At 38.7% G+C, this 27,580-nt stretch overlaps 1 protein-coding gene and 1 pseudogene across 1 annotated transcript; both read right to left on the bottom strand.

Moving 5' to 3' along the window:
- Nucleotides 1-15,780: 15,780 nt before the first annotated feature.
- On the bottom strand, nt 15,781-16,794 carry LOC118844587 (annotated as a pseudogene).
- A 4,218-nt stretch (nt 16,795-21,012) lies between these two features.
- On the bottom strand, nt 21,013-27,097 carry LOC118841709 (serine protease inhibitor Kazal-type 6-like). Its single transcript, XM_036749304.1, has 4 exons — nt 27,040-27,097; nt 22,995-23,146; nt 22,036-22,151; nt 21,013-21,058 (listed from the first exon to the last, which is right to left on the bottom strand). The coding sequence occupies exons 1-4, from the start codon at nt 27,095-27,097 to the stop codon at nt 21,013-21,015; spliced, it is 372 nt and encodes a 123-aa protein (XP_036605199.1).
- Nucleotides 27,098-27,580: the final 483 nt, after the last annotated feature.

A 27,580-nucleotide genomic window follows, 5' to 3' on the forward strand; every position in this document is an offset into this window, starting at 1 on the left:
TAGATTTGGAGAACAGATCAAGAAGAGAAAGAATAAAACTAATTGGACTAACTGAAACTTATGATCAAGAAAGAATCTTGATACAATAACACAAGAAATGATTAAGGAAAATTGTCCTGAAGCATTAGAACAAGAGGGGAAAGTAGAAATGTAAAAAATCCATCAATCACCACTTAAAAGAGATTCTATGAAGAAAACTCATAGGAATATCATGGTCAAATTTCTGAATCCCTCAGCTCAAGGATAAAATATTAAAAGCAAAAAGAATAAAACAATTTAAATACTATAATACCATAATTAGAATCATACAAGACCTAGCAGCACAGAAATTAAAGGACTGCAGGTCTCAGAATACTATATATTAAAGAGCAAAAGAACTGGGGTTCTGGCTAAAAGTATCATACCCAGTAAAGTTAAGCATAATCCTGAATGAAAAAAGAAAGAAAAGGACATTTGATTAACTGTCAGACTTTCAAGACCTTGTTAAAAAAAACCTGAACTTAATAAAAGATATGACATACAAGAGCCAAGAGAAATATAAGGTACATATCAAACATTAATTATAAAGGAATTCAATGACAGACCATTTACCTCATATATAATATATATACATATATATATATATATATATATTATATATGTATTTATATATATATTACATATATATAAATGTAAACATGTATGTCTGAGATTCTTATTAATAATTCTTAATAAATTAATAATACCCTTAACTCTAACTCATAAGAAAGATTGGGGTAAACCTGAATATGATATGAATTTGAAAAGTAAAATAATTTAGAAACAGCTAAAAAGTATAATCATTTTATACAAATGAGGTGCAAGAGGTAGAATTGATACAGAGGAATTAAATGGGGAAGAAAATTGGTAGTTCTGGTAACCTACTTTCACTGGGAATGGGTTTAAGAGGGAATAATACACATACTGGGGGTCCATAAGTCTGTGTGCAATTTAAAATAGTTGTAACTTTGTAACTGTATGTGACAGAAAGAATCTGTAACAAAGATTAGAAAGCATGATGTATCTGGTTTATTTTTGTCTTTAGAAATTTTATGTTAATTTTATTTTAATTTTAGAAATTCAACTTAAAAATTACTTATTTTTTCAGGATTATTGTTGACCCATGGCTTCACTAGAAGAGAAAGTAAACTGTGCTCTTTGGTTGGCTGAAATAAAATGTACCACTGTGTTTTAGCAATCCAGCTAGCAGTTGCTATGGGGGTGTAAAAATAATAACAACCAGCTCACAGAATGCACAGGTTCTTTTGATCTGCTTTACTAAGGAAAGTAATGTTAAGGGTAAACAATCTTACTTTAATCCAGCATACAAATATCATTCACTTAGTTCAGGAGGAAAAGCCAGCACCCTGAACTTCAGAGAAAATACAAACAAATTACAAACATCAACAGAGAGACCTTGTCTGATTCAAATCCCAATACCTAGTTACCAGAGTTTAACAAAGTCCCAACATCTAGTTTACCAGCTGGAGGGCTCTTAGCTACAGCTGCCCGCAGTCTCCATATGAGTGTGCCACCAAGAGTGAGAGCCTTAAGCAAATCGCTCTGTCTTCTCTTTTTATACAGTTTCAGACATCATCAAACATCATCTGAGCAAGCAAAACATTTTGCTCTGGTGTTAGCATCTCCCTTCATCGGCCCTACCTGGAGCCCCACCTTAGTTACCAATTCACACCCACATAGGCTTAGCATCTAATAGATAGGGATTTGGGCCTGGGTCTTAGCACCTAGTAAGACTTAATCAGGGGGCAGAGCCAAGATGGCCGCATGAAGGCAGCATCTTACCGGAGCTCTCTCACAAGGTCTGTCAGATTCCCATAAAAAAGTGAATTTGAGCAGATTTGAGAGAGTCAGAAACCGGGAGCAGTGTGCGTGAGGCAAATTTCCGAGCCGGGAGAGTTTGAAAGGCCAGAGGAACGAACCTGCAGGCTCGGAGAGTGCTCGGTGGGAGCTGCTCCAGACCAAGGCGGAAGCGGCCGGTCGGGAAATCCACGTGGGAGATGGGCTGGGAGAAAGCTGGGCGCCCGACGGCAGAGATCCCCAGGCCTCCCAACACAGAACGGCAGTCTGTGGGAGCGACGAGAGGCAGCGCAACGCCACTGGCCTTGAAAACACCCAGTCCTGACCCTTGCAAAACCCAGGAACTCGGCTTCTTGAACTTCCAGAAGACTCAATGGCCAGGTAAAAGGCTCTAATCCCTCCCCCCCTCACCCAGAGAATTCCTCGGGGGAAAAAAAAAAAGAGAACTGAAACAGAGGAGAGAGTAGCGGGGCCTCACAGGACAAATACTAGAAGCTCATTAGTCCCAGAGGGGAAGAGTCGGCAGGGGTCAACGCCAGGAGCCCAGATGTAATCTTGCTCCCCCAGGGGAAGCGCCAGTCATCAGCTCAAACAACAAACAGCTGAGACCATTGCTGAAAAGCAAGTGGTGGAGAGCACCCACAGGGAGTGAGACACCAGGGAGCCAGACCCCTCCCCCACACCTCAGGAAACTGAAGGTTATAATTCTAGACTCACAACCCCCAGAATAAGTAAGCTGGGACAGAAAGCCCTGAGACCCACAGATAGAAATTCGTTCTAACACCAGGAAAAGGGAAAACAACAAACATGAAGAAGAATACCAAAAAACCGAGGACAATAGATTCTTTTTATGGAGACAGGCAGGATGAAAATATCAATATGGTGGAGGACGGCAATGACACGGTAGATACATCAGATACCTCAAAAGCTAATATGAACTGGTCTCCAGCCCAAAAAGCACTGCTGGAAGAGCTAAAGGAGGATTTTAAAAACCAAATTAGGGAGCTAAAAGAAGATATGGAAAAAATGGAGAAAAAATCCACTGATGAAATCAAGTCCCTAAAGAATAAGATTGGCAAAATGGCTACGGAGATTCAGAATCTAGAGAGAGAAAAGGACACCCTGAGAGGTGAAATCAACCAATTGAAAATGGAGGCTCAAAAGCAAAATGTAAACACTAACTCATTTAAAATTAGACTTGAGCAAGTGGAAGCTAATGAATCTATGAGGCATCAAGAAGTAATAAAACAAAACGTAAAGAATGAAAAAACAGAAAAAAATGTGAAATATCTGATTGGCAAAACAACTGACCTGGAAAATAGATCCAGGAGAGACAATTTGAGAGTTATTGGTCTAGCGGAAATCCACGATGAAAAAAGGAGCCTTGACAGTATCTTCGAAGAAATTATCAAAGAAAACTGCCCAGAGGTCCTAGAACCAGAGGGCAAAATAGTCATTGAAAGAATTCACCGATCACCCCCTGAAAGAGATCCCAAACGGAAAACACCAAGAAATATTATAGCCAAATTTCAGAGCTATAAACTCAAGGGGAAAATACTACAAGCAGCCAAAAGGAAGCAATTCAAATATTGTGGAACTACAATCAAGATCACGCAGGATCTCTCAGCTTCCACATTAAAAGACAGGAGAAATTGGAATATGATATTCTGAAGGGCAAAGGAGCTGGGACTACAACCAAGGATCAACTACCCAGCAAAACTAAGCATAATTTTCCAAGCAAGGCGATGGACATTCAATGAAATAAGGGAATTCCAGACCTTCCTGATGAAAAGGCCAGAACTCAATGGAAAATTTGATCTCCAAATACAAAACTCAAGAGAGACATAAAAAGGTAACTGGGGGGAAAAACCCCACAAACCTCATTAACCAATAAGGTTAGGTTGTTTACATCTTTATGTGGGATTATATCATCTTATGTATGTTTTTTATGTATATATATATATATATATATATATATATATATATATATACATATACATACATAAGTCATTCTTGTGAATGGTACAACTATTATGACAAATGAAAGGGATATACATAGGTTGTGAATGCCTGTATAAATTAACTGATGTAAAGATATAAAATATAAATTAGAGATATAAAGGGAGGGCTATGAGGGAAGTGGTAAGGAGGTAGTAGAAAAGGGTAAATTACACCAAAGGAAGTGGCAAAAAAAACATATTATAGTAGAGGGAAAGAAGGGAGGGAGAAGAGCAGTATTTAAGCTTTACTGTCATCTGATCTAGTTCAAGAAGGGAATAACATACTCTGATAAGTTTAGAAATCTAACTTGTCCTACAGGAAGTGGGAGGGAAAGGGGGGAAAAAGGGAGGGGGGAGGGCAGAAGGAAGAGGAGAAGTAGCAAGTGGGTAACGGTAAGATAAGGGAGGGGAATAAAGAGGGAGGGTTAACTGAGGAAAGCGGCAGTCAAAAGCAAAACTTTGTTGGGGAGGGGAAGGGGAAAGGGAGAAATAAAAGCATAAACAGGGGGAATTAGGATGGAGAAAAAGACACAGATAGAAATCATAACCCTGAACGTGCAGGGGATGAACATTCTCACAATACAGAAGCAGATAGCAGAATGGATTAAAAACCATAATCCTACAATATGCTGTTTACAAGAAACGCATCTGAAACAGGGGGATACACATAGGGTTAAGGTAAAAGGCTGGAGTAAAATATATTGCGCCTCAGCTAAAGTAAAAAAAGCAGGTGTAGCAATCCTAATCTCAGACAAAGCAAAAGTAAAGATAGATCTAATTAAAAGAGATAAGGAAGGACATTTTATCCTGCTAAAAGGCACCATAAACAATGAAGCAATATCATTGCTTAACATATATGCACCAAGTGGTAAGGCATACAAATTCTTAGAGGAGAGGTTAAGGGAGTTACAGGAAGAAATAGACAGCAAAACTATAATATTGGGAGACCTCAACCTCCCCCTTTCTGAACTTGATAAATCTAACCTCAAAATAAATAAGAAAAAAGTTAAGGAGGTAAACAGAATTTTAGAAAAGGCACATATGATAGACCTCTGGAGAAAACCGAATGGGGATAAAAAGGAATATACTTTCTTCTCAAAAGTACATGGCACATACTCAAAAATTGACCATGTACTAGGGCATAAAAACCTCACAATCCAGTGCAGAAAAGCAGAAGTAGTCAAAGCATCCTTTTCAGATCATGATGCAATAAGAATCATTTTTAATAAAGTACCATGGAAAAATAAGCTAAAAACTAATTGGAAACTAAATAATTTAATTCTAAAGAGTGAGTGGGGCAAAGAACAAATCAGAGAAACAATTAATAATTTCATTCAAGAGAATGACAATAATGAAACAACATACCAAAACTTATGGGATGCAGCAAAAGCAGTTCTTAGGGGAAGTTTCATATCTCTAAATGCCTACATGAATAAAATAGGGAAAGAGGAGATCAATGATCTGGGCATACAGCTGAAAAAGCTAGAAAAAGAGCAAATTGAAAACCCCCAATTAAATACCAAATAAGAAATACTGAAAATCAAAGGAGAGATTAATAAAATTGAAACCAAGAAAACTATTGAATTAATAAATAAAACAAAGAGCTGGTTTTATGAGAAAAACCAATAAAATTGACAAACCTTTGGCCAATTTGATTAAAAAAAAGAAAGAAGAAAATCAAATTACCAGTATCAAAAATGAAAAGGGTGAGGTCACCTCTAATGAAGAGGAAATCAAAACAATAATTAGGAATTATTTTGCCCAACTGTATGCCCATAAATTTGACAACCTTAGAGATATGGATGAATATCTACAAAAACATAAACTGCCCAGACTAACAGAGAAGGAAGTGAAATTTCTTAATGACCCCATATCAGAAAAAGAATTTGAGCAGGCCATCAACGAACTCCCTAGGAAAAAATCTCCAGGGCCAGATGGTTTTCCATGTGAATTCTATCAAACATTTAAAGAACAACTAATTCCAATACTTTGTAGACTATTTGGGAAAACAGGTGAAGAAGGAGTCCTACCAAATTCTTTTTATGACACAAATATGGTACTAATACCCAAACCAGGTAGAGCTAAAACAGAGAAAGAAAATTATAGACCAATTTCTCTAATGAATATGGATGCAAAAATTTTAAATAAAATATTAGCAAAAAGATTGCAGCAACTCATTATGAGAATAATACACTATGACCAGGTAGGATTTATTCCAGGAATGCAAGGCTGGTTCAATATTAGGAAAACTATTAGCATAATTGACCATATCAACAACAAAACTAGCAGAAACCATATGATCATCTCAATAGATGCAGAAAAAGCCTTTGACAAAGTACAACACCCATTCCTATTAAAAACACTAGAAAGCATAGGAATAAGGGGAACCTTCCTCAAAATTATAAATAGCATCTACCTAAAACCATCAACAAGCATTATTTGTAGTGGGGATAAACTAGATGCATTTCCAGTAAGATCAGGGGTGAAACAAGGATGTCCATTATCACCCCTATTATTCAATTTGGTACTAGAAACATTAGCTGTAGCAATAAGAGAAGAAAAAGAAATTGAAGGAATTAGAATAGGAAAAGAAGAAACTAAATTATCACTTTTTGCAGATGATATGTTGATTTATCTAGAGAATCCTAGAGAATCAAGTAAAAAACTACTTGAAATAATAAACAACTTTAGCAAAGTTGCAGGATATAAAATAAACCCACATAAATCCTCAGCATTCCTATACATTACTGACAAAGCCCAACAGCAAGAGATAGAAAGAGAAATTCCATTCAAAGTTACTGAAGGCACTATAAAATATTTGGGCGTCTATTTGCCAAGACAAACCCAGGGCCTATATGAACATAACTATGAAACACTTTTCACACGAATAAAATCAGATCTAAATAAATGGAGAAATATCAGTTGCTCATGGTTAGGCCGAGCTAATATAATAAAAATGACAATTCTACCTAAATTAATCTATCTATTCAGTGCCATACCAATCAAACTACCAAAATTTTTTTTTTACTGAGCTGGACAAAATAATAACAAAATTCATTTGAAAAAACAAGAGGTCTAGAGTATCTAGGATATTAATGAAAAGACATGCTAGAGATGGTGGTTTAGCCACACCAGATATTAAACTGTACTACACAGCCGCAGTCATCAAAACTGCCTGGTACTGGTTAAGAAACAGGGGTGTGGATCAGTGGAATAGGATAGGTACACAAGTAGGTGAAATCAACAAGTTTAGCAATCTACTCTTTGATAAACCCAAAGAGGCCAGTTTCTGGGCTAATAATTCACTATTTCACAAAAACTGTTGGGAAAATTGGAAAATGGTAGGGCAAAAACTGGGCATAGACCAATATCTTACACCATATACCAAAATAAAGTCAAAATGGGTTCATGATTTAGGAGTAAAAGTTGATACTCTAAGTAATTTGGGAAAGCAAGGAATAGTTTACTTATCAGATTTGTGGAAAAGTAAAGAATTCATGACCCAACAAGAGATAGAGAGCATTACAAAATGCAAAATGGATAATTTTGATTATGTCAAATTGAAATGTTTTTGTACAAAAAAAGCCAATGCAACAAGAATTAGGAGGGAAGCAGAAAATTGGGAGAAAATCTTTGCAACTAGTATCTCTGATAAAGGCCTCATCTCTAAAATATACAGGGAGCTGAGCCAAATATATAGGAATACAAGCCATTCCCCAATTGAGAAATGGTCAAAGGATATGAACAGGCAGTTTTCAGAGGAAGAAATTAAAGCTATCTACAGGCATATGGAAAAATGCTCTGGATCGCTGCTGATTAGAGAAATGCAAATCAAAACAACTCTTAGATACCACATCTCTCCTGTCAGATTGGCTAAAATAACAAATCAGGAGAATGATAAATGCTGGAAAGGATGTGGGGAAATTGGAACATTGTTGCATTGCTGGTGGAGTTGTGAGCTGATCCAGCCATTTTGGAGGGTGGTGTGGAACTATGCCCAAAGGGCTATAGAAATGTTCATACCCTTTGACCCAGCAATACCATTTCTAGGGTTGTATCCCAAAGAAATCACGCAAGCGGGAAAAGGACCCATATGTACAAGAATATTTATAGCAGCTCTCTTTGTGGTAGCCAAGAATTGGAAAGCAAAGGGATGCCTATCAATTGGGGAATGGCTGAACAAGCTGTGGTATATCAAGGTGATGGAATACTATTGTGCCACAAGAAATGGGGATGATGCAGACTTCATGACGACCTGGAAAAACCTACATGACATAATGCTGAGTGAGCGGAGCAGAGCCAGGAGAACGTTGTGCACAATCACAGATATGTGGATTCCATGAGGACCAAACCTGACATACTGCGCTTTTCTCAGCAACCTAAGGGGCAAGGACAACTCCAGGGGACTCACGATGGAGAATGCTATCTTCATCCAGACAAAGAACTGCGAAGTTTGAATACAGACTGAGGCACACTACATGCTCGCCTTTTCTGCTTCTCTTTTGTTTTTGTTTTTGGGGTTTTTTTTTTTTTGGTTCTGTTTCTTCTTTCTCATGATTCATTCCATTGGTCAAAATTCTTCTCCACGACTTGACTAGTGCATAAATTAATTCAATGCAAAGTCATACATGACAGTTATATGAGACTCCATGCCGTCTTGGGGAGGGAGGGGGGAGGGAGGGGAGAAAAACTGGAACTCAAAACTATGTAGAACTGTGTGTGGTAAACTAAAAATAAATAAAGAAATTTATAAAAAAAAAAAAGTAAGACAAAAAAAAAAAGACTTAATCAAAGACACTCAATTAATCAAAGGAAACAAAGGCCAAACTCTTCAAGGATCCCCAATACACACCACTGTCCAAAGTCTACTATTTTCCTGGCCTGCACATTCACCAGATTTGACTCCGTTGGATTTCTTTTTATGGGGACATGTGAAAACTAATGTTTATTCAACCAAACCTTGACCTAAAGAAGGCTTGCAAGCTAGGATAACTGATGTGATTGCTGGCATTACTGAAAATCAGCAAATGTTTTCCATGAAGTACAGAATTCTATTACCCTTTGTATTAATAATGATGGTGGACATGTTGAAAATTAACAAGAACAATAAAAAACTGTGTTCCCTCTTTCTTTTTACAGATTCTATCACATATAGTTACAAAGTTACAACTATTTAAATTGCACACAGACTTCATGGACACCCTGTATGTTTAGAAAAAATGTAAAAGTCATCTAAATTTAGAAGAAATAAAATGGTAGGGGCATAAGGAGAGGGATAGAGGACAAGGGAGGGATCTTTAGAGGGGATGATGAGGGAATAGGTGAAAGGGGATATAGAAATGTCTTTAGATTTATTGGAATGGGAGAATAGGGGAGGGATACTTGGGGCGGGGTAGCAAAGTAATAGGAGGGCAAGGTAGTGGGTAGAAGTAAAGTAGAGGAAGAAGAAGGGATAGGAAATGAGAGATGTGCACAAAAATAAAAACAAAGATAAGGAGTAGAAATTGTTTAGGAAAGTATATGTCTATATATGTGTGTATGCAAATATACATTATATATATACATGTTTATGTATATGTGTATATGTGTATGTATTTATCTGTAGCCATACAGAAACATATCCAAGCTTAATTGTAGCCTTTTGGGTGGTAGGGGGTGTTTCAACAATCCGGCCAGCGGCTTCTGTGGGGGGTGTAAGATCCACCCACAGCCAGCACCCAGAAAGCTGCCAACAGCACAGGTTCTTTTGATCTGCTTTAATAAGGAAAGCAAGGTTAAAGGGGTTGACAAGTTTACTTAATCCAGCACACAGACAGCATTCACTTAGTTCAGGGGAAAAAGCTAGCACACTGAACTTCAGAGCAAAATACAAACAAATTACAAACATCAACAGACAGACCCAATACAATTCATAGTTACCAACATCTAGGTTCAGCCCAGGAGCTCAGAACAAGGGTTGGCCCAGAGTCACGCAGGCCACAACTGCTGTGGCAATGAACTCCAAGGAACAGACAGCCAACCCCTGGTTTTTGTATCTTTTTCAGTGTCAGGGCTGAGTCACACCTTCGACTCACCCACGTGACCTAGAATCATCACAAAGAGGCGGACTTAAACCCACGTGGTCTAAAAGTCTCTTCTCTCCCAGACATGTAAACTAGGCCCTCCCTGGAGTTAGCCCCATCTTGGGCCCCACCTTAGTTGCCAATCCACACCCACTAAGGTTTTACACCTAATAAGGGTTTGGGCCTGGGGCTTAGCACCTAGTAAGGCTCAATGAATTACTCAAAGGAAATAAAAGCCAAACTATTCAAGGGCACTTGTTGAACTAAGTGCTAAGGAGCCCATTTTGATTACCAGCACACTCCACCCATTGTTCTAGGATACATAATCTAATCAGTCATATATCCTAGAACATACATTGTGATCCAATTACAAAGGAAACTAAAACATATCATTCACAATAAAGCAAAACATATCATTCAATGACATTCCCAAATATTGGTTTACAATTCAAATGTGACCCATCCCTAGGTCCCAGCAAGATAATCTCTTCAATCATTCCAACTCCAGCTGGCCTCACCTGGCTTCTTCTGGAATGTAAGCAATTCTCCACCATTTCAATCCTCTCTCCGAAGTCAGTTCCAAGGCAGCTCAGCACTTTCAGCTTTCCAAAGTTCCCATGCAGGCAGTCTTCTGGATCAATATTTCGGCAGCCACTGTCTGCTTCTTCTTTCTCCTCACCAGTCCCTCCTGCCAAATCTATAGGAAGGCCATTCTCCAAGTCTCCAAGGCCACTCTCCACTCCTGTTGGAACCCAGGAGCTTGGAATTCAGCCCTGGGGCAAGATGGAAACTTTGTAGCAAGGAGCTAAGTGTATCTCTGTGTTGCCTCCCCCAGGGCCTGTTCAGGACCCAGGAGGGAGGGGTAGATTTGTTTATGGTGGGGTGGGGGAAGTGCCTTGGACCCCCAGGGACCTCGTCCTAAGTGAATGCAGTCTGTATGCTGGATTAAGTAAACTTGTCAACCCCTTTAACCTTCCTTTCCTTATTAAGGCAGATCAAAAGAACCTGTGCTGCTGGTAGCTTTCTGGGTGCTTGTGTTGGTAACCAAAAATGGGCTCCTTAGCACTTAGTCAACAAGTGCCCTTGACTAGTTTAGCTTTTTCCTCTGAACTGAATGCTGTTTGTATGTTGGGTTGGAGTAAGCTTGTTGGCCCCTTCACCTTGCTTCCCTTGCTTAAGCTGATCGAAAGAACCTGTGCTTTCCCAGTCAACCCCTTCACCTTGCTCAAGCAGATCAAAAGAACCTGTGCTTTCCCCGGTGTACCTTATATTTCTCTTGGATCTTGTATGTCAACTCTTCTACTAAGTTCATTTTTTTTTTTTGTTTTTAACAAAGGCTCGATAGTCTGACAGTTGATCAAAAGTCCATTTTTTTTTCATTCAGGATTATACTTAACTTTGCCAGGTATGATATTTTTGGACAGAGCCCCTGTTCTTTTGCTCTTCGATATATAGTGTCCCAAGACCTGCAGTCCTTTAATGTCTCCACTGCTAGGTCTTGTATGATTCTAATGATGGCAACATCATTTAAACTGTTTTATTCTTGTTGGTTTTAATATTTTATCCTGGAGCTCAGGGTTTCAGAATTTGACTATGATGACAGATGGTGGCTTGAAAGCAGGGACTTGAATGAGCTCCCTGCCAGGTCCCTCCAAAAACCTATAAAAAATGGCTCTCCACAAATTCTAGAACTGCAGAACTCACGAAGTAGCAGAGGGAAGCAGGGCTGCAGCCCAGGACAGCCTGGATGGTTGCTGGGTGAAGTCTATCACACATGGAGCTGGAAGGGGCATGGATGGCAGCTGGACCAACCAGACCAAGAGCTGGGTGGAACAGGCCCTAGCACCCTGAATCAGTGAGCTGTGGCAGTTATCAGACTTCTCAACCTACAAACACCAAAGAAAACAAAGAAGGTTAGTGGGAAAAGCTGCGGGGGACAGAGTGAAACTAGTTCATGGCCACTGCCCTGGGGGCGGCAGAGGAGGTGCAACTACAGAACTACAGCTGCAATTGCTTCAGGCCCCAGGCCCAGCTGGTGGGAGGAATTAAGTGGCAGATCAGAGCAGGAGTGCAGAGCCTGCTTAAGATTTGAGTCCATTCCAGGTTGGCAGTTCTTGGGGAAGGAGTAGTGTGGTGTGGCAGAGCTGGCTGTACAGAAATAGCTCTGAAAACAAGAGTGCATCCCCTCAAGCTTGGAACAAAGTACTCTTTACAAGCACTCATACCCTGAAGAAAAACTCAAGGGTCAAGTAAGTTGGCTGGGAACATGGCCAGGCCACAAAAACAGATTCATATTCAGACTCAGACTTTGGAATCTTTCTTTGGTGACAAAGAAGACCAAAACATACAGCCAGAAGAAGTCAACAAAGTCAGAGAGCCTGCATCAAAAGCCTCCAAGAAAAACATGAATTGGTCTCAGGCCATGGAAGAGCTCAAAAAGGATTTGGAAAAGCAAGTTAGAGAAGTAGAGGAAAAATTGGGAAGAGAAATGAGAAGGATGTGAGAAAACCATGGGAAACAAGTCAAGGACTTGCTAAAGGAAACACAAAAAAATACTGAAAAAAATACTAAAGAAAACAACACCTTAAAAACTAGACTAACTCAAATGGCAAAAGAGTTCCAAAAAGCCAATGAGGAGAAGAATGCCATGAAAGGCAGAATTAGCCAAATGGAAAAGGAGGTCCAAAAGACCACTGAAGGAAATACTACCTTAAAAATGAGATTGGAGCAAGTGGAACCTAGTGACTTTATGAGAAATCAAGATATTATAAAATAGAACCAAAGGAATAAAAAAGTGGAAGACAACGTGAAATATCTCATTGGAAAAACCACTGACCTGGAAAATAGATCCAGGAAAGATAATTTAAAAATTATGGTACTACCTGAAAGCCATGATCAAAAAAAGAGCCTAGATGTCATCTTTCAAGAAATTATCAAGTAAAATTGCCCTGATATTCTAGAGCCAGAGGGTAAAATAGAAATTGAAAGAATCCACAGATCACCTCCTCAAAAAGATCCCAAAAAGAAAACTCCTAGGAATATTGTTGCCAAATTCCAGAGCTCCCAGGTCAAGGAGAAAATACTGCAAGCAGCCAGAAAGAAACAATTTGAGTATTGTGGAAACACATTCAGAATAATACAAGATCTAGCAGCTTCTACATTAAGGGATTGAAGGGCTTGGAATATGATATTCTGGAGGTCAATGGAGCTAGGATTAAAACCAAGAATCACCTACCCAGCAAAACTGCATACTATACTCCAAGGCAAAATATGGACTTTCAATAAAATGGAGGACTTTCAAGCTTTCTCAGTGAAAAGACCAGAGCTGAATAGAAAATTTGACTTTCAAACACAAGAATCACTGGAAGCATGAAAAGGTATCAGCACCGTATTTGTTTCATAAAAGGAATTTGATGAATGAAATGAAGCTGAGAGAGGTTGGGTGACTTAGCCCAAGGTCACTGAGTTGACAGGTAGCAGAGAGTCTACAAAATGATTGACATTCAAACCATTTCTACTGTTCATGGATAAATGAAGGTCCTTTAACCGTTGTTGTATCTACACAATGCCAAATATTTGGATGGAAAGTGAAAAATTATGAGCTACTGATTATTTGGAAAGTGAACATCTGGAAAACTGAATTTTTCACTTTTCTTTTTTTTCATGTAGATATATGGTATTGTGTTCATATGCACTATGATTTTTTTTACTACAATTTAATGTATGAATTAATAAATTTTTATTGGGACCTGTAATTTCATCAATATGGGTTACTCCCTTCACTGATGGTGATCAGCAATTCCTCTAAAATTACAGGTTTAGGGCATTGTCTGACATGTTGAGAAGCTAAGTGGCTTGTCTGGGGTCAAATTTCAATGGGCTTCAATCCAATTGAATAAGGATTTATTAAACCACTATCATTTTGCTAGTCACTGTGCTAGATTCCCAGGATACAAAGACAAAAGTGAAAATAGTTTTTGCCTTTCAAAAGCTTACATTCCACTGTTGAAAACAACAGTACACACATTACTGTGTGAGTGTGTATTTAAATATCATTTTATTAGGCCAGGCCTAATAATGTGTGTGTGTGTGTGTGTGTGTGTACACATACTTATACATATATACAGATGCATATACACATATATAGATATATATTAATCTGTGTACTCATTTTATGTTTTATGTAGTACTGTGTACTATAGTATATGTAGTATACACTATACATGCACTAATTTACATACTCTTTGTTTTCCATGTATGTAAGTGCATGTGTATACCTATAGACACTATATATAGACATACAAGTACCATGTCAGAGGTTGAGTTGGACTCATCTATTCCTGTCTCTAAGGAAAACCAGGAAAAACCTCTTATCCGTTATGTCAAGCTGTCTTTTAGCAATTACAATCAAACATTAACACATTAACAATATAAAAATGAATAAACATGTTAATAATATCAATGAACAATTTTAAAGTTTATGTGATGTATTGAACGTTAGAACCAATGAACTTAAAAAGTCCAAGAAGAAAAATTCTATAGACCAACAGAATAAAAATGTATATTAATATATAATATTTTAGAAATTTGGCCCAGATATGTAGGATAAAAGAAAAATTGGAATTTGTAAAAGTGAAACTCTCACATTGCAGTGTTACGATGATTAAATATATAATGTTTATAAAATACTTAGCAGTAATAACCATAGTAAAATCCTTACTAAAATAAGCAAAACATGTTTTCTCCCCAAATTAAAACAGACTATATCTGTGTCACAAGTTTACAAATATCAAAGACTCAACATGACCTAAGTACAATTAAATAACCATCAACAATTCAGTGGGAAACACTTCAAAATACATGGCTTGTTGACGATAGTATACTGTCATTAGAGACTGTTACCTTTTTTTTAAAGAAATCTTTTCTTTAGGAATTAGCTTAATATAAAATAGCCAGTAAATTAATAATCAAAAGACAAAAAGACATGGCTTTGATACATGAGGCCTACCTTTTATAATTAGCTAAAAACAAACATTTTAGAAATGAATGATCAAGGGACTGAATCTGACCCATGGGAAAAAATCCACTGGATCACAGATAACAATTAAAATAAGAGCTCATGCTGTTAATCTTTTAAATAATTTAATTTTTCTTATACCAAAAGAAGATATTTAAGGGAAAAATGCACTAAATACATGTTTTAGGCAATTATGGCTGATTGGCTGATGGTATTCTACCCCCTCACTGTGAAAGAATTCGCTTTGACATTAGGTTCCATCAATTCATTTGCGATTTCTAAATGTATATGGAATGAAACCACAACTTACATGAAGATTCTGCTGAGTGTCTGGATGCCTTATTATTTTTTTCTCTGTTCTGAGCCAAAGCACTCCCACTGTTCATGGAAACAAGGTCTACATCCATGTCTTCTCTCCTTACAAGTCTTGCCGGGAAGCAATGGGAGAGAATGTACACAATCGTGAAACAAAATATGGCGTTTTCTGAATGCAGCTCACATTACCCCAAAGAAACAAACAGGCTCTGTCAAACAACCATCTTCCAAATGACAGAATCCTTTATTGCTGCCCAGGCAGAACAAATGTGCTATGTCAAAGCATTTTTTTTTTTTTGCAAATAAGAGCTGATTTCAAAATTGTAGCTTGCTATTTGAGTCTGTACAACAAAAGAAAACATTTTAGTACTGTAATTTTGAAGAAAATCAGTCCTCCAGACAGCTGATGAAACCTTAAACAGCTTAAGATCATTTATTTACCAGTGTATAATTTAATTCTTAATTGAATGTCAGAGATGTCAGAACCAGTTATTTTAGGCAATGTTTAAGTTTTATCCAATACAAGTATCAGTCCCACTAATAAATGTAAAATTTTTATCTTCTAACAGTTTATTAAAAAGTCATGTTAAAAAAAAGAATTTGACTATGATATTCCTATGAGTTTTCTTCATTGGAACTCTTTTAAGTGGTGATTGATGGATTTTTTTCTATTTCTACTTTCCCCCTTGTTCTGACACTTCAAGGACAATTTTCTTTAATTATTTCTTGTATTGTTATATCAAGAATTTTTTTTATCATAAGTTTCAGTTGGCCTGATTATTTTTGTTTTCTTTTCTTCATCTTTTCTCCAAATCTGTTGTTTTTCTTATATTTCACTTTTTCTTCAATTTTTTCATTATTCATATTTTGTTTAATTTTTTTTAATCCCTTATAATTTAGCTGGCTTCAACTTGCCAAATTCTAATTTTCAAGGTGTCATTTTGTTCCTATATTTTTTTTCTGGGTGAGTAGCTAGGTTTATTGTGTGCATTCTTGGTTTCGGCCTTGGTGCTGCCTGCCCAAGCTGCTCCCCCTAGTCATGCTTCAGGCTCAGCCTCTCGAACAGGTACTCCCACAGCCCATACTCAGGGTCCGCCTGAACGTGGCACAGGGTGGTCAGGTGGTTGCCCAGGCGCATCAGCAGCTTCACCTTCTCGCCCAGGTAGTGGCTCTCCAGGAAGTTACAGAGGTGTGGATCCCCTTGGCTCTGAACCCAGGGCGTGCAGCTTCAGGAAGGCCTGGTTCAGGTCCTTCTCCAGATTCAGGGCAGCCTGCATGGCATCCAAGCTGCGGGGCCCCATTCATGTTGGGCAGGTTTCTGCACAGCCAGGAGGAGGACACGGCCCCCACTCTGGTTATGGAGCCTCATGAGGCGCTCGGTGCCCTCGTGTTTGTCCTTTGCTAGCTCACGGAAAGAACGCGACACCCTAGGTACGGCGCGATCTAAATGGAAAGTCAGGGAGGGGTAGGAGTAGGAGGCCTGCAGGTACAGGTTGGCCAGGCGGTTGACGGCGGCCTGGGCCTTAGAGGAGAAGTTTTGGCAGATGTGGGAGCTAGAGCTCATGGCACCGAGGGCAAAGGGAAGAGGCGGATGGTGCAGGAAGCAGGGGTCGGCTAGTTCCGGAGTGTGGGGGGGAGGGGCGGGGGCGGAGGAGGTCCGGAGGGGTGGCTGTTCCTGGAAGTGAGAGGCAGCTGGTCCCGGGGTCTGAGGGGCTGCAGAAAGGTGAAATTCTAAACCAAGGGGAGCTGGGGGGCCCCAGATCTGTTCCATCCAAACGCTGTTGAAGCAAGAGATGTGGTGCCCATTTTCTTCCTCAAGATTCTGTATCTCCATTTCTAATTGCTTGACATTCCTATCATAATCTTATTTTTTTTTTTATTATTCTTTTTTTTAAGTTTTTCTTCCATCTCTGTCATTTGTTTTTTTTTTTTGTTTGTTTCTTTTTTTGCAGGGGGAAAGGCCAGCAATTGGGGTTAAGTGACTTGCCCAAGATCACACAGCTAGTAAGTGTGTCAAGTGTCTGAGGCCAGATTTGAACTCAGGTACTCCTGACTCAGGGCCAGTGCTCTATTCACTGCACCACCTAGCTGCCCCCATTTGATTTTTAAAGTCTTTTTAAAGATCTTCTATGAATTCTTTTTGGGCAGGTGACCATTTGAGATTACTTTTTGGGGGTTTCTTTACTTCAAAGCCCTGGTCTTCTCTATTCCTATGATAGTTTTCTATGGTGAGATTCTTTCTCTTTTAAATGTACATTTTTAGTAGTAATAGTTTAATTTTTGTAATCATCTAAAGCCCTGGGGTATGGTGGATGGACCTCTTGCCTCAGATCTTCAATTCTCCCTTCTAGCCTGGAGCCAAAGCCAAACCTCCAACCTCTTGTAAGTGTCCATAGCCAGGGGCTTTCTGCCCCTGTCCACTCTCCACAGCACACCTGGGTCTGGCATTCCTTGTCAGCAGAGGTTCTCTTGATCTTCCCAGGATCAGACTCTCACTATCCCAGGGGTAAAAGTTCCTGTTGCTGGGGCTAAGGCAGCCTCTCAAACCAACTATCCCCAGGGCTTGCTGCATGTTGCTAAAGCAGACCTTAGCCTGGAGGTATTTACTCTTCAGGTGGAGGAAACCTCATCTTGGTATTGTTCTTCTGATCTTCTCAAATACTCCAGAGAAGACCCCTATTGTGCCCCTGTTCTTATTTATTTTTATCTGCACTTTGTTTTCCCTAAGGTGCTGTTTTATCTCTTTTGTGGGGGAAAATCTTGAGAGCTTGGAATTTTCTGCCCTACTCTGCCTCCTCCCTAGAATCCTCTCCATTGATTCTTTTATCATGATTTTCTATCATCACTCTCATTTCTCTCCCCAATTTTTCCTCTACTTCTCTTACTTGATTTTCAAAATCTTTTTTGAACTCTTCTATTGCCTGAGACCAATTCATATTTTTCTTGGATGCTTTGTATGTAGGAGCTTTGACTTTGTTGTTTTCTTCTAAGCGTGTGTTTTTATCTTCCTGTCGCCAAAGTAAGTTTCTATAGGCAGGATTTTGTCCTTTTTGCTCATTTTCCCCATCCTGTTGTTTGACTTCTAAACTCTTTGTCAAGATTGGTCTCTGCTTCCGTTGTGGAGAGCAGACCCTCTCAAGCTTCAGGGGTTTTGTGAAGATGTTTTCAGAGATACTTCAAGGGATCTGCAAATTTTCAGTTCTTCCAAGTTTGTATGATCTAAGAAGATGTGTTTATTCCTCTCCTGGCCTGTGCTCTGGTCTGTGAGCAATCAGAAGCACTCTTTTCTGCCCTGGAACTGTGAGGAGGGTTCCCTCTCCACTGCTGCCACAAACTCTGCTATGCTAGTGCTCTTCCTTAGCATGGGACTGCCACCCAGTACTATCACCCAGATCCAAGTATGGACAAAGCAACAGAGTCCATACCCCAGTTCTAGCAAAAAAAAGCCCTGTAATCTCCTTCTCATCAGTTATTCAGTCCCCTTACTGTCTGTGGGCTGACAGCTCCAGAAGCAGCTGCTGACACTGCCACTGCTGATTCTGTACTCCCAAGTCCTGCTCCTTGTTTGCTGTGGCTGGGGCTGTGCTGGCACAACCTGTGCTGGACTGTGCTCCTCTCTCAATCAGGTCCAGCAGAACTTTCCTGCTGACCTTCTAAGCTGCCTTTTGCTGTAAGCTAAGAATTCTAGAAACTGTCATTGCTGCCAGTGATTCAATCCTCTGAGGGCTGCTCTGGGTCTGCGTGGGCTCAGCCTGCACTGGACTGCACTCCTCTCTCAGCCTGGAGCAACAGACTTTTCCTGTTTACCTTCCAGGTTGTCTTGCATTGGAAATTTGTTTCACTCTGTTTTTGTTTGTTCTTGTTGTTGTTGTTGCTTGTTTGTTTGGTTTTTTGTGGGATGGGGTGTTTCTGCTGCTCTAGAATTTATTTAGTCATTTTTTAAAGGAGAGGTTTGGTGAAGAGCTCAGGCGAGTCCCTGCCTTTATTCTGCCATCTTGACTTTGCCCTCAACACTCTTTTATAGATGAGTAAATTGAGAATAAAATTGAGGGCAAAGGACTTGGATAAGGTCACACAACTAGTAGGTTTTAGAGAAAGGCATAAACTTTGATCTTCTCCCACCTAATTCCCTACTCCTGCAACTAAATCATGCTGCTTCCTATAATTGAAGTGATTCTGCTTATCCAGTGCTAGTAATCTTTCACTGTAGGACTTGTGTACTCTTACTCATTGAATCATTAATTTCTGACCTTGCAAATATAACTAGATTCTCTGGTGAGGTCTAAGTGTTGTCGTGGCCTGGAACAAACATGGATCATTTGATGAGACAGAGTTATTAAATGACTGAAAGATGCCACCTTTCTTTTTTTTTGGCACTAGAGAGAGTTTGCAAACAATTACATAGTTATAGTATACTGAAAAAAAGTCATGAATTTTGAGACAGAGGACCATGGGTCTATTCTTCCCCAAGACTCTAAAACAGAGATGCACACAACCATTCCAAAGAAGGATATGGCAAGATCACAGATTTAGAGCTGTAAGACACCTTCAAGGTCATCTAGTCCAACCCTCCTTATTTTGTAGAAGAGGAAGTTGTGGTTCCAGGAGGTTAAATGCTTTTCCCAGTGTTACATAGTGAATGACAGCACCAGGATTTAAACAAAGGTGTCCTCACTCTAAATTCAGTGACTTTTCCAGTATACCACATTTCTGCTGTGCTCTCCTACCTTCTGGTGGTATTTATATATAGAGGAGGTGCTGGTTTTGAGATTGTAGCAGATAACTGGTTTCATTTACATTTTTTTTGGGTGAGAAGGAAGCAGCCTGGTAGAGTGAAATGAATACTGCCTTGCAGATCAGGAGAAATTGGTCCTGTTCTCAGTTCTGCTGTTAAATTATCATGTGGCACCTCAGGTTTGTCTTTTGTAAAATGAAAGTGTTGGATTCAAAGCTCTCAACATTTACTTGAACATTGTATGTTCTAGCTCCTCTCCAGTTTTGATATTCTATGTTCTGCTTTCAATAATTTCAGGTTATCTAGGTTGCTGGGGAACTGAGCATGGGGTAAGCAGATTGATCATGTATTTATGATATGGGATAAAAGATAAATGACTTGAATTCTGCACTAGGATGTGAAAATTTTGTATAAGTTCATACATTTAGAGTTGGAAGCCATCCCAAAAACTTTCTAGTCCACCCTGCATTTTACAGATGTGGAACTAAGTCCTAGAGAGTTTAAATGACTTGCCTAATGTCACGCAATACATAGAAGAGCTAAATTTGAATTCAAATATGTTGATTCCAGAAGGCCTAGACTCTAGGCGCTAGAAGAAGGCTACCAGGAAATTGGGTGGATAATATATGGAGCACTTCTAGGAGGAAATGACTAAGAATTACAGCAGCTAAGATGGCATGGGTAGTTATGAAATTCACAGTAGAAGGAATGGAGAGGTAGCATTGAGTTCCCAGATTTATTGATTAGTCACAGTTAGTAACTTTTATATTGAGAGTCTTCTGGAGGGGCAAGTGCCTTGGTAGAAGCTCAGATTTAGAAGGTAACACAGATGTTTGGATTGCAAATTAGTTCTAGATGGATTTTCCAAGCTCAGAAGTTCCCAGTAAAGAAAAGAATAAAGGCAAGTGTAGAGCTGACTTTATTGTCCATTGAAATCAGGGAATTCCCCAAACCCCTCAAACTGAGCACAAAAGAAGACACTAGGAAGCACTGAGCTAAAGGAAAATGTTGATAATGGTTCATCCAATATTTGGCCACCTCAGAGGGTCAGCACTTTCCTTTGTGTTTCACGCTTAGTTTTCCATTACTTTTCCTGAAAAATAAAGGCAATGATAATGACAATGATTAATAGTATAAATGACAGTATATATATATATTTATTTATTTATACACACACACACACACACACACACACACACACACATATATATATATATATATATATATATATATATATTTATTTTCCATGTACCAATGTCAGGCTCCCATGAACCTTAGTTTATCCATGGCGTGGTCATGACTCTAGCTGCTGCTACCTTTTCCTAGCAGGCTGTAGGACACAGACACTTTTTGACTTTTTCTATAACCCTAAAATTAGTAAGATGCCAAGTTAGTGCTTACTTGATACTTATGTATAATTTAGTAAAGAGAGACCTGAAGTTGGCATCAGAAGACCTGAATTCAATGTCTAGCCCAGCCATAAACCAGGAGTATCCCCTTGGGCAAGTCACTTAACCTGTCTGAGCCTCAGCTTTCCCCTTTGTAAAATAGGGGTGGGTAGACTTGCACTACCTGAAACATCATGGATATTATATAGAATGTGTTTTGTAAACTCTAAATCACTATAGAAATGTGTGCTATTGTTCGATGAAAGGTAGTATAGCATAATGTCTACAAGGTTGGTTTGGTCAGTAAGACTTGGGTTCAAATCCTGCCTTTCTCATATAATGGCTATGTCACCCGAGATAAACTCCTCAGTGATCCCAGATGACTCTTTCAGGTAAAGTTATAAATGAGTTACTGATGTCCATTGGTAGAAGACATTTCCATCTTTAGAGTTCAATATACTCATGAAATCATAGATCTGCATTCAATGAAAAGGTAGATCCTGCTAGTCTTCAATGTAGCTACCTATTTCTTGAAGGTTAAGTTGACTCTTCCTAGACTCTTTTTCTCACTAGGACCAGTCAGAAATTGAGAGACTCCAAGTCTAGTGCTAAGGGCCATTGTCTATTCTGACAGTTAAAGGATCAATAGTTCATCTCCCAGAAGGAATCAGTCTTTACTTACTTATTTGCTTCTCCAAAGAAACACATGTTACTATAGGTTTTTCCATCAGAGCCACAGACAGGGTCAGAAAGTTCTGGGCAGTTGGTTTGTTCATCTGATGCCTTCTTGTTGCCATTCTGGAAAGAGAAGTATGATGAGGCTAACCTAGAATAATTGTTTTAGAGCCATATTTAAACAGTCAAAAGGTTGGGAAAGAGGCAATCACAGAGAAGGTGGTAAACATAGTGCCTTAACTAAGGTTGGAAAACTTCATCTTTTTAGGACTGTTTCAGTTTCCTCTAGTGCAAAAGGAGAGGCTTATAATAGGTCATCTGTAAGTGTTCTTCCAGCTCTACTGGTGAGTTCTTCTAGACTGGATCTTACCAGGCACTAAGCACAGCAACTGCTTACCTGTTCTCAAAGCTTATTGGTATGGGAGCCTTAACTTGGTCTATTTTTCTTCAAACCTGGGCCAATTTGATCTGCCTCAGGGAGCTTGATTAACCTAAGTCCTGGAGATTCATTTCTCCTAAGGCAGAAGTGGCTCACCACATCAGTTCAGACCTCAGTCTGAACACAATTTCTTTTTGCCCTACTGTAACACAGAACATTTGAACTTAAATGATTTACTGGCCTCAACCTCCCCTAGTTGTAGGATTACAAGAGTGCACCACCAAGTCAAGTTTGCCATGCTATGTACTAAGAACTATTCCAATTCTGAAATATGTTGTTCTATATTATATGGTTCCTTCCAATTTTGACATTCTGTGTTGCGTTAGAGATTCATTTATTAAATAGGGATTTGGACTCTTGAGTTTTCTGCCCTTCTATTGCTATGTTAGTCTAAGTTGTTTCTGTATCTGTACTCTGAGAATTTTTTCCCTTTTTTCTGTTTAAAGTCATGACCCTGCCAGATCCTCACTGGGTATTTCCTTTAGTGACATCAATGAAACAAACAAACAAAAAACGGTGGTACTCACTTGGACCTCCACTATGTTGCCAGCTGGAGATTTACCCATATTTTTCTCCTCTTCTTGATCAGCAGTAGCCCCTGGTCTCACTTTCTGGTTTGAGGTACCTGGCTTCTGATTTTTACTGGATCCACCTGCCTTCCCCAGTTGGCTAGCAGCATCTGAAGATAAACCATAGATGCAAAAGTTAAGCTAAAACTATCTTCTGAAATATTTAATCTAACCCTCCCCTCACTAATTTATTATAATAGTAACTCATGTTCCCTCTAGAAACTTGATTCTTACTTGTGTTTGATAACATTGAGCTATGCAGACTTTTTTTTCCTAAATTCCTGTTTGTTCTTCCTCTGTCTCTCTTTAGACCTACCACCTATTACAGGAATAGTTCCTTAGTGTTCTTCCAGGATTACCTAGTGTACATTACTGGCCAGCCTTTAGCACAATGCCTGGAATATAGTAGGCACTTAAATGCTTGTTGACTGACCTCACAGAATCAGAATATCATAATTTTAGTACTAAAAGGGATCTCAGAAATCCTCTAAGGTCAAAGATCTAGAGCTGTACACTTTTTTATTTTACAGATGAGGAAACTGAAAAGGGAGACTTTAAATGACTTCCTCAATGTCACAAAGTAACACAGATAGCTCTTGCATTCTGGTCTTCTGAGTTCAAATCCAGTGTTCTTCCTACCATACTGTATGTTAGCAGGAAATCCCTCCACAGCAAACACTATATATGTTCTCCTTTGTTGGATCCATTCATTCCAGTCCCAACTGTCTTCACCGTTTTCAGACCCAAATTCCAACTTCCTATAGGATACTTTCATCTCTATCGTACCAGTAGCTTTAATTCAACATATCCAAGACCAAATCGCATTTGAGTTAATAGATAGAGCTCAAGGATCAGGAAGGGGTACTTAGTCCAAATACTGACCTTACATTGTGTTTTCTCTATTTTATTCTCTATTTTATCTATTTTATTATCTATTATCTATTTTATCAATTTTATTATTATTTTATTGTATTTCTTTTTAATTAAACTAAATTAATTTTATTTTTGTGTTTGTTCATGGATAAAATATATCTAGACTTTGGACAACTTAGTGGAAATAACAGAAACTTGCAAGTAGTTGTGATGGAAGAGAGAGAGAGAGAAAGCGAGCAAACTTGAGCGCTGAACTTTGTCAAAAGACTTAATAGGTTCAAGTCTTGCCTTGTCTTTTGTTAGCTCTGTGAACTTGAGAGAGTTACTTCACTCCTATGAGGTATTTGAACTAGCCTCTTATTAAATTCCTTTCCAGCTTTGTGATTCTGTAGGAAAGATGCTTTGTCTATGTTTAGATAGATGAATCTTCCTTTTTACAGTCAGAATGCTTTGGGAAAAGTAATTTAATACAGGGGTTTTGAGTTAAACACATACACAAACAAAAAATGCCTCTCCCTCTCCCTCTCCCTCTCCTTGTCATTGGTTTACTGCTCCAACTGGTAAAGTGGCATGTATGACTTGATCTTTCAAAGAGATGTGAGTCCTTGCCTGCCTGAAGGCAGAGGAGTAACCTGTCTGATCTTACTCATAAGACTTTAGAAGTGAAAGGAATCTTAGAAGTCACACTTGTAGTAAGTAGAAGAGCCAAGATACAAATACAGGAATCCTGTGTTGAATAGAATTGATTTCTAGTAAGGATTGTACTAAGTGACCACTGACATCCCCTCCATTTCTGAAATTGTGGCATTCTCTAACTTTAAATACAGCAGAACTCTTTTAGAGTCCTTTCCCTTCTAAGATCCCACTGATTCCCCAAATGGCTTTTGGCCAATCAAGTCTTTAAGAGTCCCACTGTTCCCATTTGTAAAACAAAGTTTGAATAGTTGATTTCTCAAGGGCCCCTCCAGTGACAATAATCTATGGTTCTCTGGGAAGAGCACTATACTTGACATTAAAAGGCACAGCTTCAGATTTTAGATCCATCATTTTCTGATGCAATCAATCATTTCCTCTCTTTATGGATCTCAGTTTTTTCATCTCTAAAGTGATGATAAGACTTAATATCAAAGAATATGAAAGTTGAAAGTAACTTCAGTGGCCATTTTATACAAACCATACCTTCCATAATAACATGACAAGTAGTTATTCAGCCTCTGCTTGAAGACCTCCAGGGAGCAGGACTTCCTTCTACTCCCACCTCTCAATTCAGCCCATTCCACTTTTAGGGTACCCTATTCTTAGGACATTTTTCCTAGCGTCAAGTCTAACTTTGCCTCATAGTAAGTTTCACGGGTTACTTCTGGCTCTACCTACTCAGGCTAAATAGAAGAAATCTAATACTTCTCATGTGACAACCTTTCAAATAGGTGAACACAGTTCTACTACCTGGCCCTCCCCATCTCCTCCCAGATAAACATTCCAAGCACCTTCAACCAGTCTTTATATGACATGGACTCAAGGCCCTTTACCATCTTATTCTCTTCTACTACAACTTACAATGATCTACACTGAACACCTCATAGTATGATGGGAAGACCAAAGGAGATAATGGATATAAAGAATCATTTAAATAATAGTGATCTGCAGTGGAATGATCCTAGGTCTTGAAAATAATGCCCAGGTATTCAATACCAAGTTCTGCTTCCTGACTATATGAGCATATTCACCTCTCTGTCCCTCAGTCTCCAAATTTGTTAAGTGTGGATAAAAAATATTTTCAATTCCTATCTTACAATTTGTCTTATTTTTTAGTTTAGTTTTGTTTTTTGCAAGGGAAGTAAATTATAAACAGTCAAGTGCTATAGACATATGTGCTATCACTACTAGAGTTCAACAGATCTTTAGATATAATGTTCTATGGGTCTATGTGTTCCTTTGAATGAGCATTGAATTGTTTTTTTTTAACTCATTCATTCAGTTGATAAGCATCTATTAAGTGCCTACTATGTGCCAGGTATCATTCTAAGTTCTAGGGATAGAAATAAAGGTGAAAGACAGTCTATGTTCTTAAGGGAACTCAAAATATAATCTAACTGTTTCCAATAAATTATATAGATGAAATGCTACAAAATTGTAGGATTTACTCTTTGGGGTTTTATCAATATAGAGAAATCACAGTTTGAAAACTTCCTATACTGGAACATATTGACAAATCATCTGTAACTTGGTCTTTTTATGTTCTAATTAATTAATTTTTAGTTTTCAACATTCACTTTTATAAGATTCTGAGTTCAGAATTCCCCCCCCCCATCCGACCCCTTCTCTTTACCCAAGATAGCTTGCAATATGATATGGGCTATGCATGTACAATTATATTACACATATTTCTACATTAGTCATGTGTAATTTAGTCTTAAAGTTGCCTGGGAGTCCTAACTTGGTTAATGCAATTAATGTGTGTGAGAGGTGGGGACTTGAATCCAGGTCTCCTTAACACTGAAGCTAGCCTGCTTTACCATGTTGCCTCTCAAGTTATTATTGGGAATGATGATAAAAATAATAGGACATTTTGCATAGTGGACAGAGAGCAGGCTTCAGCATCAGAACAACCTAGGATCAAGGCCTGCCTTTGACATATGCTGCCTGTTTAACCTTATGTGAATTGCTTAATCTTTCAGTGTCTCAGGCAATACTCTAAGATGACAAATTGAAAAACAAGCAAAACAAAACTTGCTGATCTCCATGTATAAAAGGATTTCCAAATAAGGATTTCCTTGCATAGGTAAAGTCACATTCTTATTACATTTTAACTATCAAAAATTGCTCTAAATGATATTAGATATTAGATAGTAAGCTTTCTATAGCTTACATCCTTCTTAACAATAAAATTATAGGTCATCAGAATTATATAATCTTAAAGATGGAAGGGATAACAGAAACTATTAAGTTTAGTTTCCTTCTTTTATAAAAGAGGAAAGTGTGGGACAGAGAGATTAAGTGTTTTGTCCACACATCTATTGACAGTAAGAGCCAGGACTTGTCAGTCCTCCTGACTCCTATGCCATAGTAGCACACATAGTTTCTTAGAATTGGACAGGATATTGGGTATTATCCATTCCAACTATCTTACCTGTGAAGATGGCACCCAGCACTAAGGAGAAGAGTATGCATGCAATTGCTATCTTCATCATGGGCCTGGCCATAGCTCTTGTACCTTCTCGAGGGAGTGATGCTTTCAGTGACACTCTCTGTAGGAGAAAGACAGAATGAATAACCTGAGTACTGTGTGTGCTATATATTGGAAAATATCCTCCACCCAAATTTTGCAAAATTGCTATTACTTCAAAACAACGCCACCTCCCCACTCCCATTTTCTGAAACCTGCAATGAAGTTCATTTTATGAAGATGCTTTCACAGTTAGGAAGGAGCATTCCTGACTGCGATGCCATGTTTAAAACATTTCACACCCAGAGCCCCATAAAATAGAGACATTTACAATGGATGGCCTTAGAGTAGAGTACCCTGATACCTCAATTAAATGTTGAAACAAAGCTAAATGATAGCCAGCTCTGGTATGCCCTGAGGCCAGTACTCTCCTTGACATATTGGCTCAATGTTTTCACTACATAGGCTCTTAAGGCATTGTTTCTTCTCTAAAGAATGATTCACT

Source organism: Trichosurus vulpecula, chromosome 3 (genome assembly GCF_011100635.1).
Source record: "Trichosurus vulpecula isolate mTriVul1 chromosome 3, mTriVul1.pri, whole genome shotgun sequence".
NCBI lineage: Eukaryota > Metazoa > Chordata > Mammalia > Diprotodontia > Phalangeridae > Trichosurus > Trichosurus vulpecula.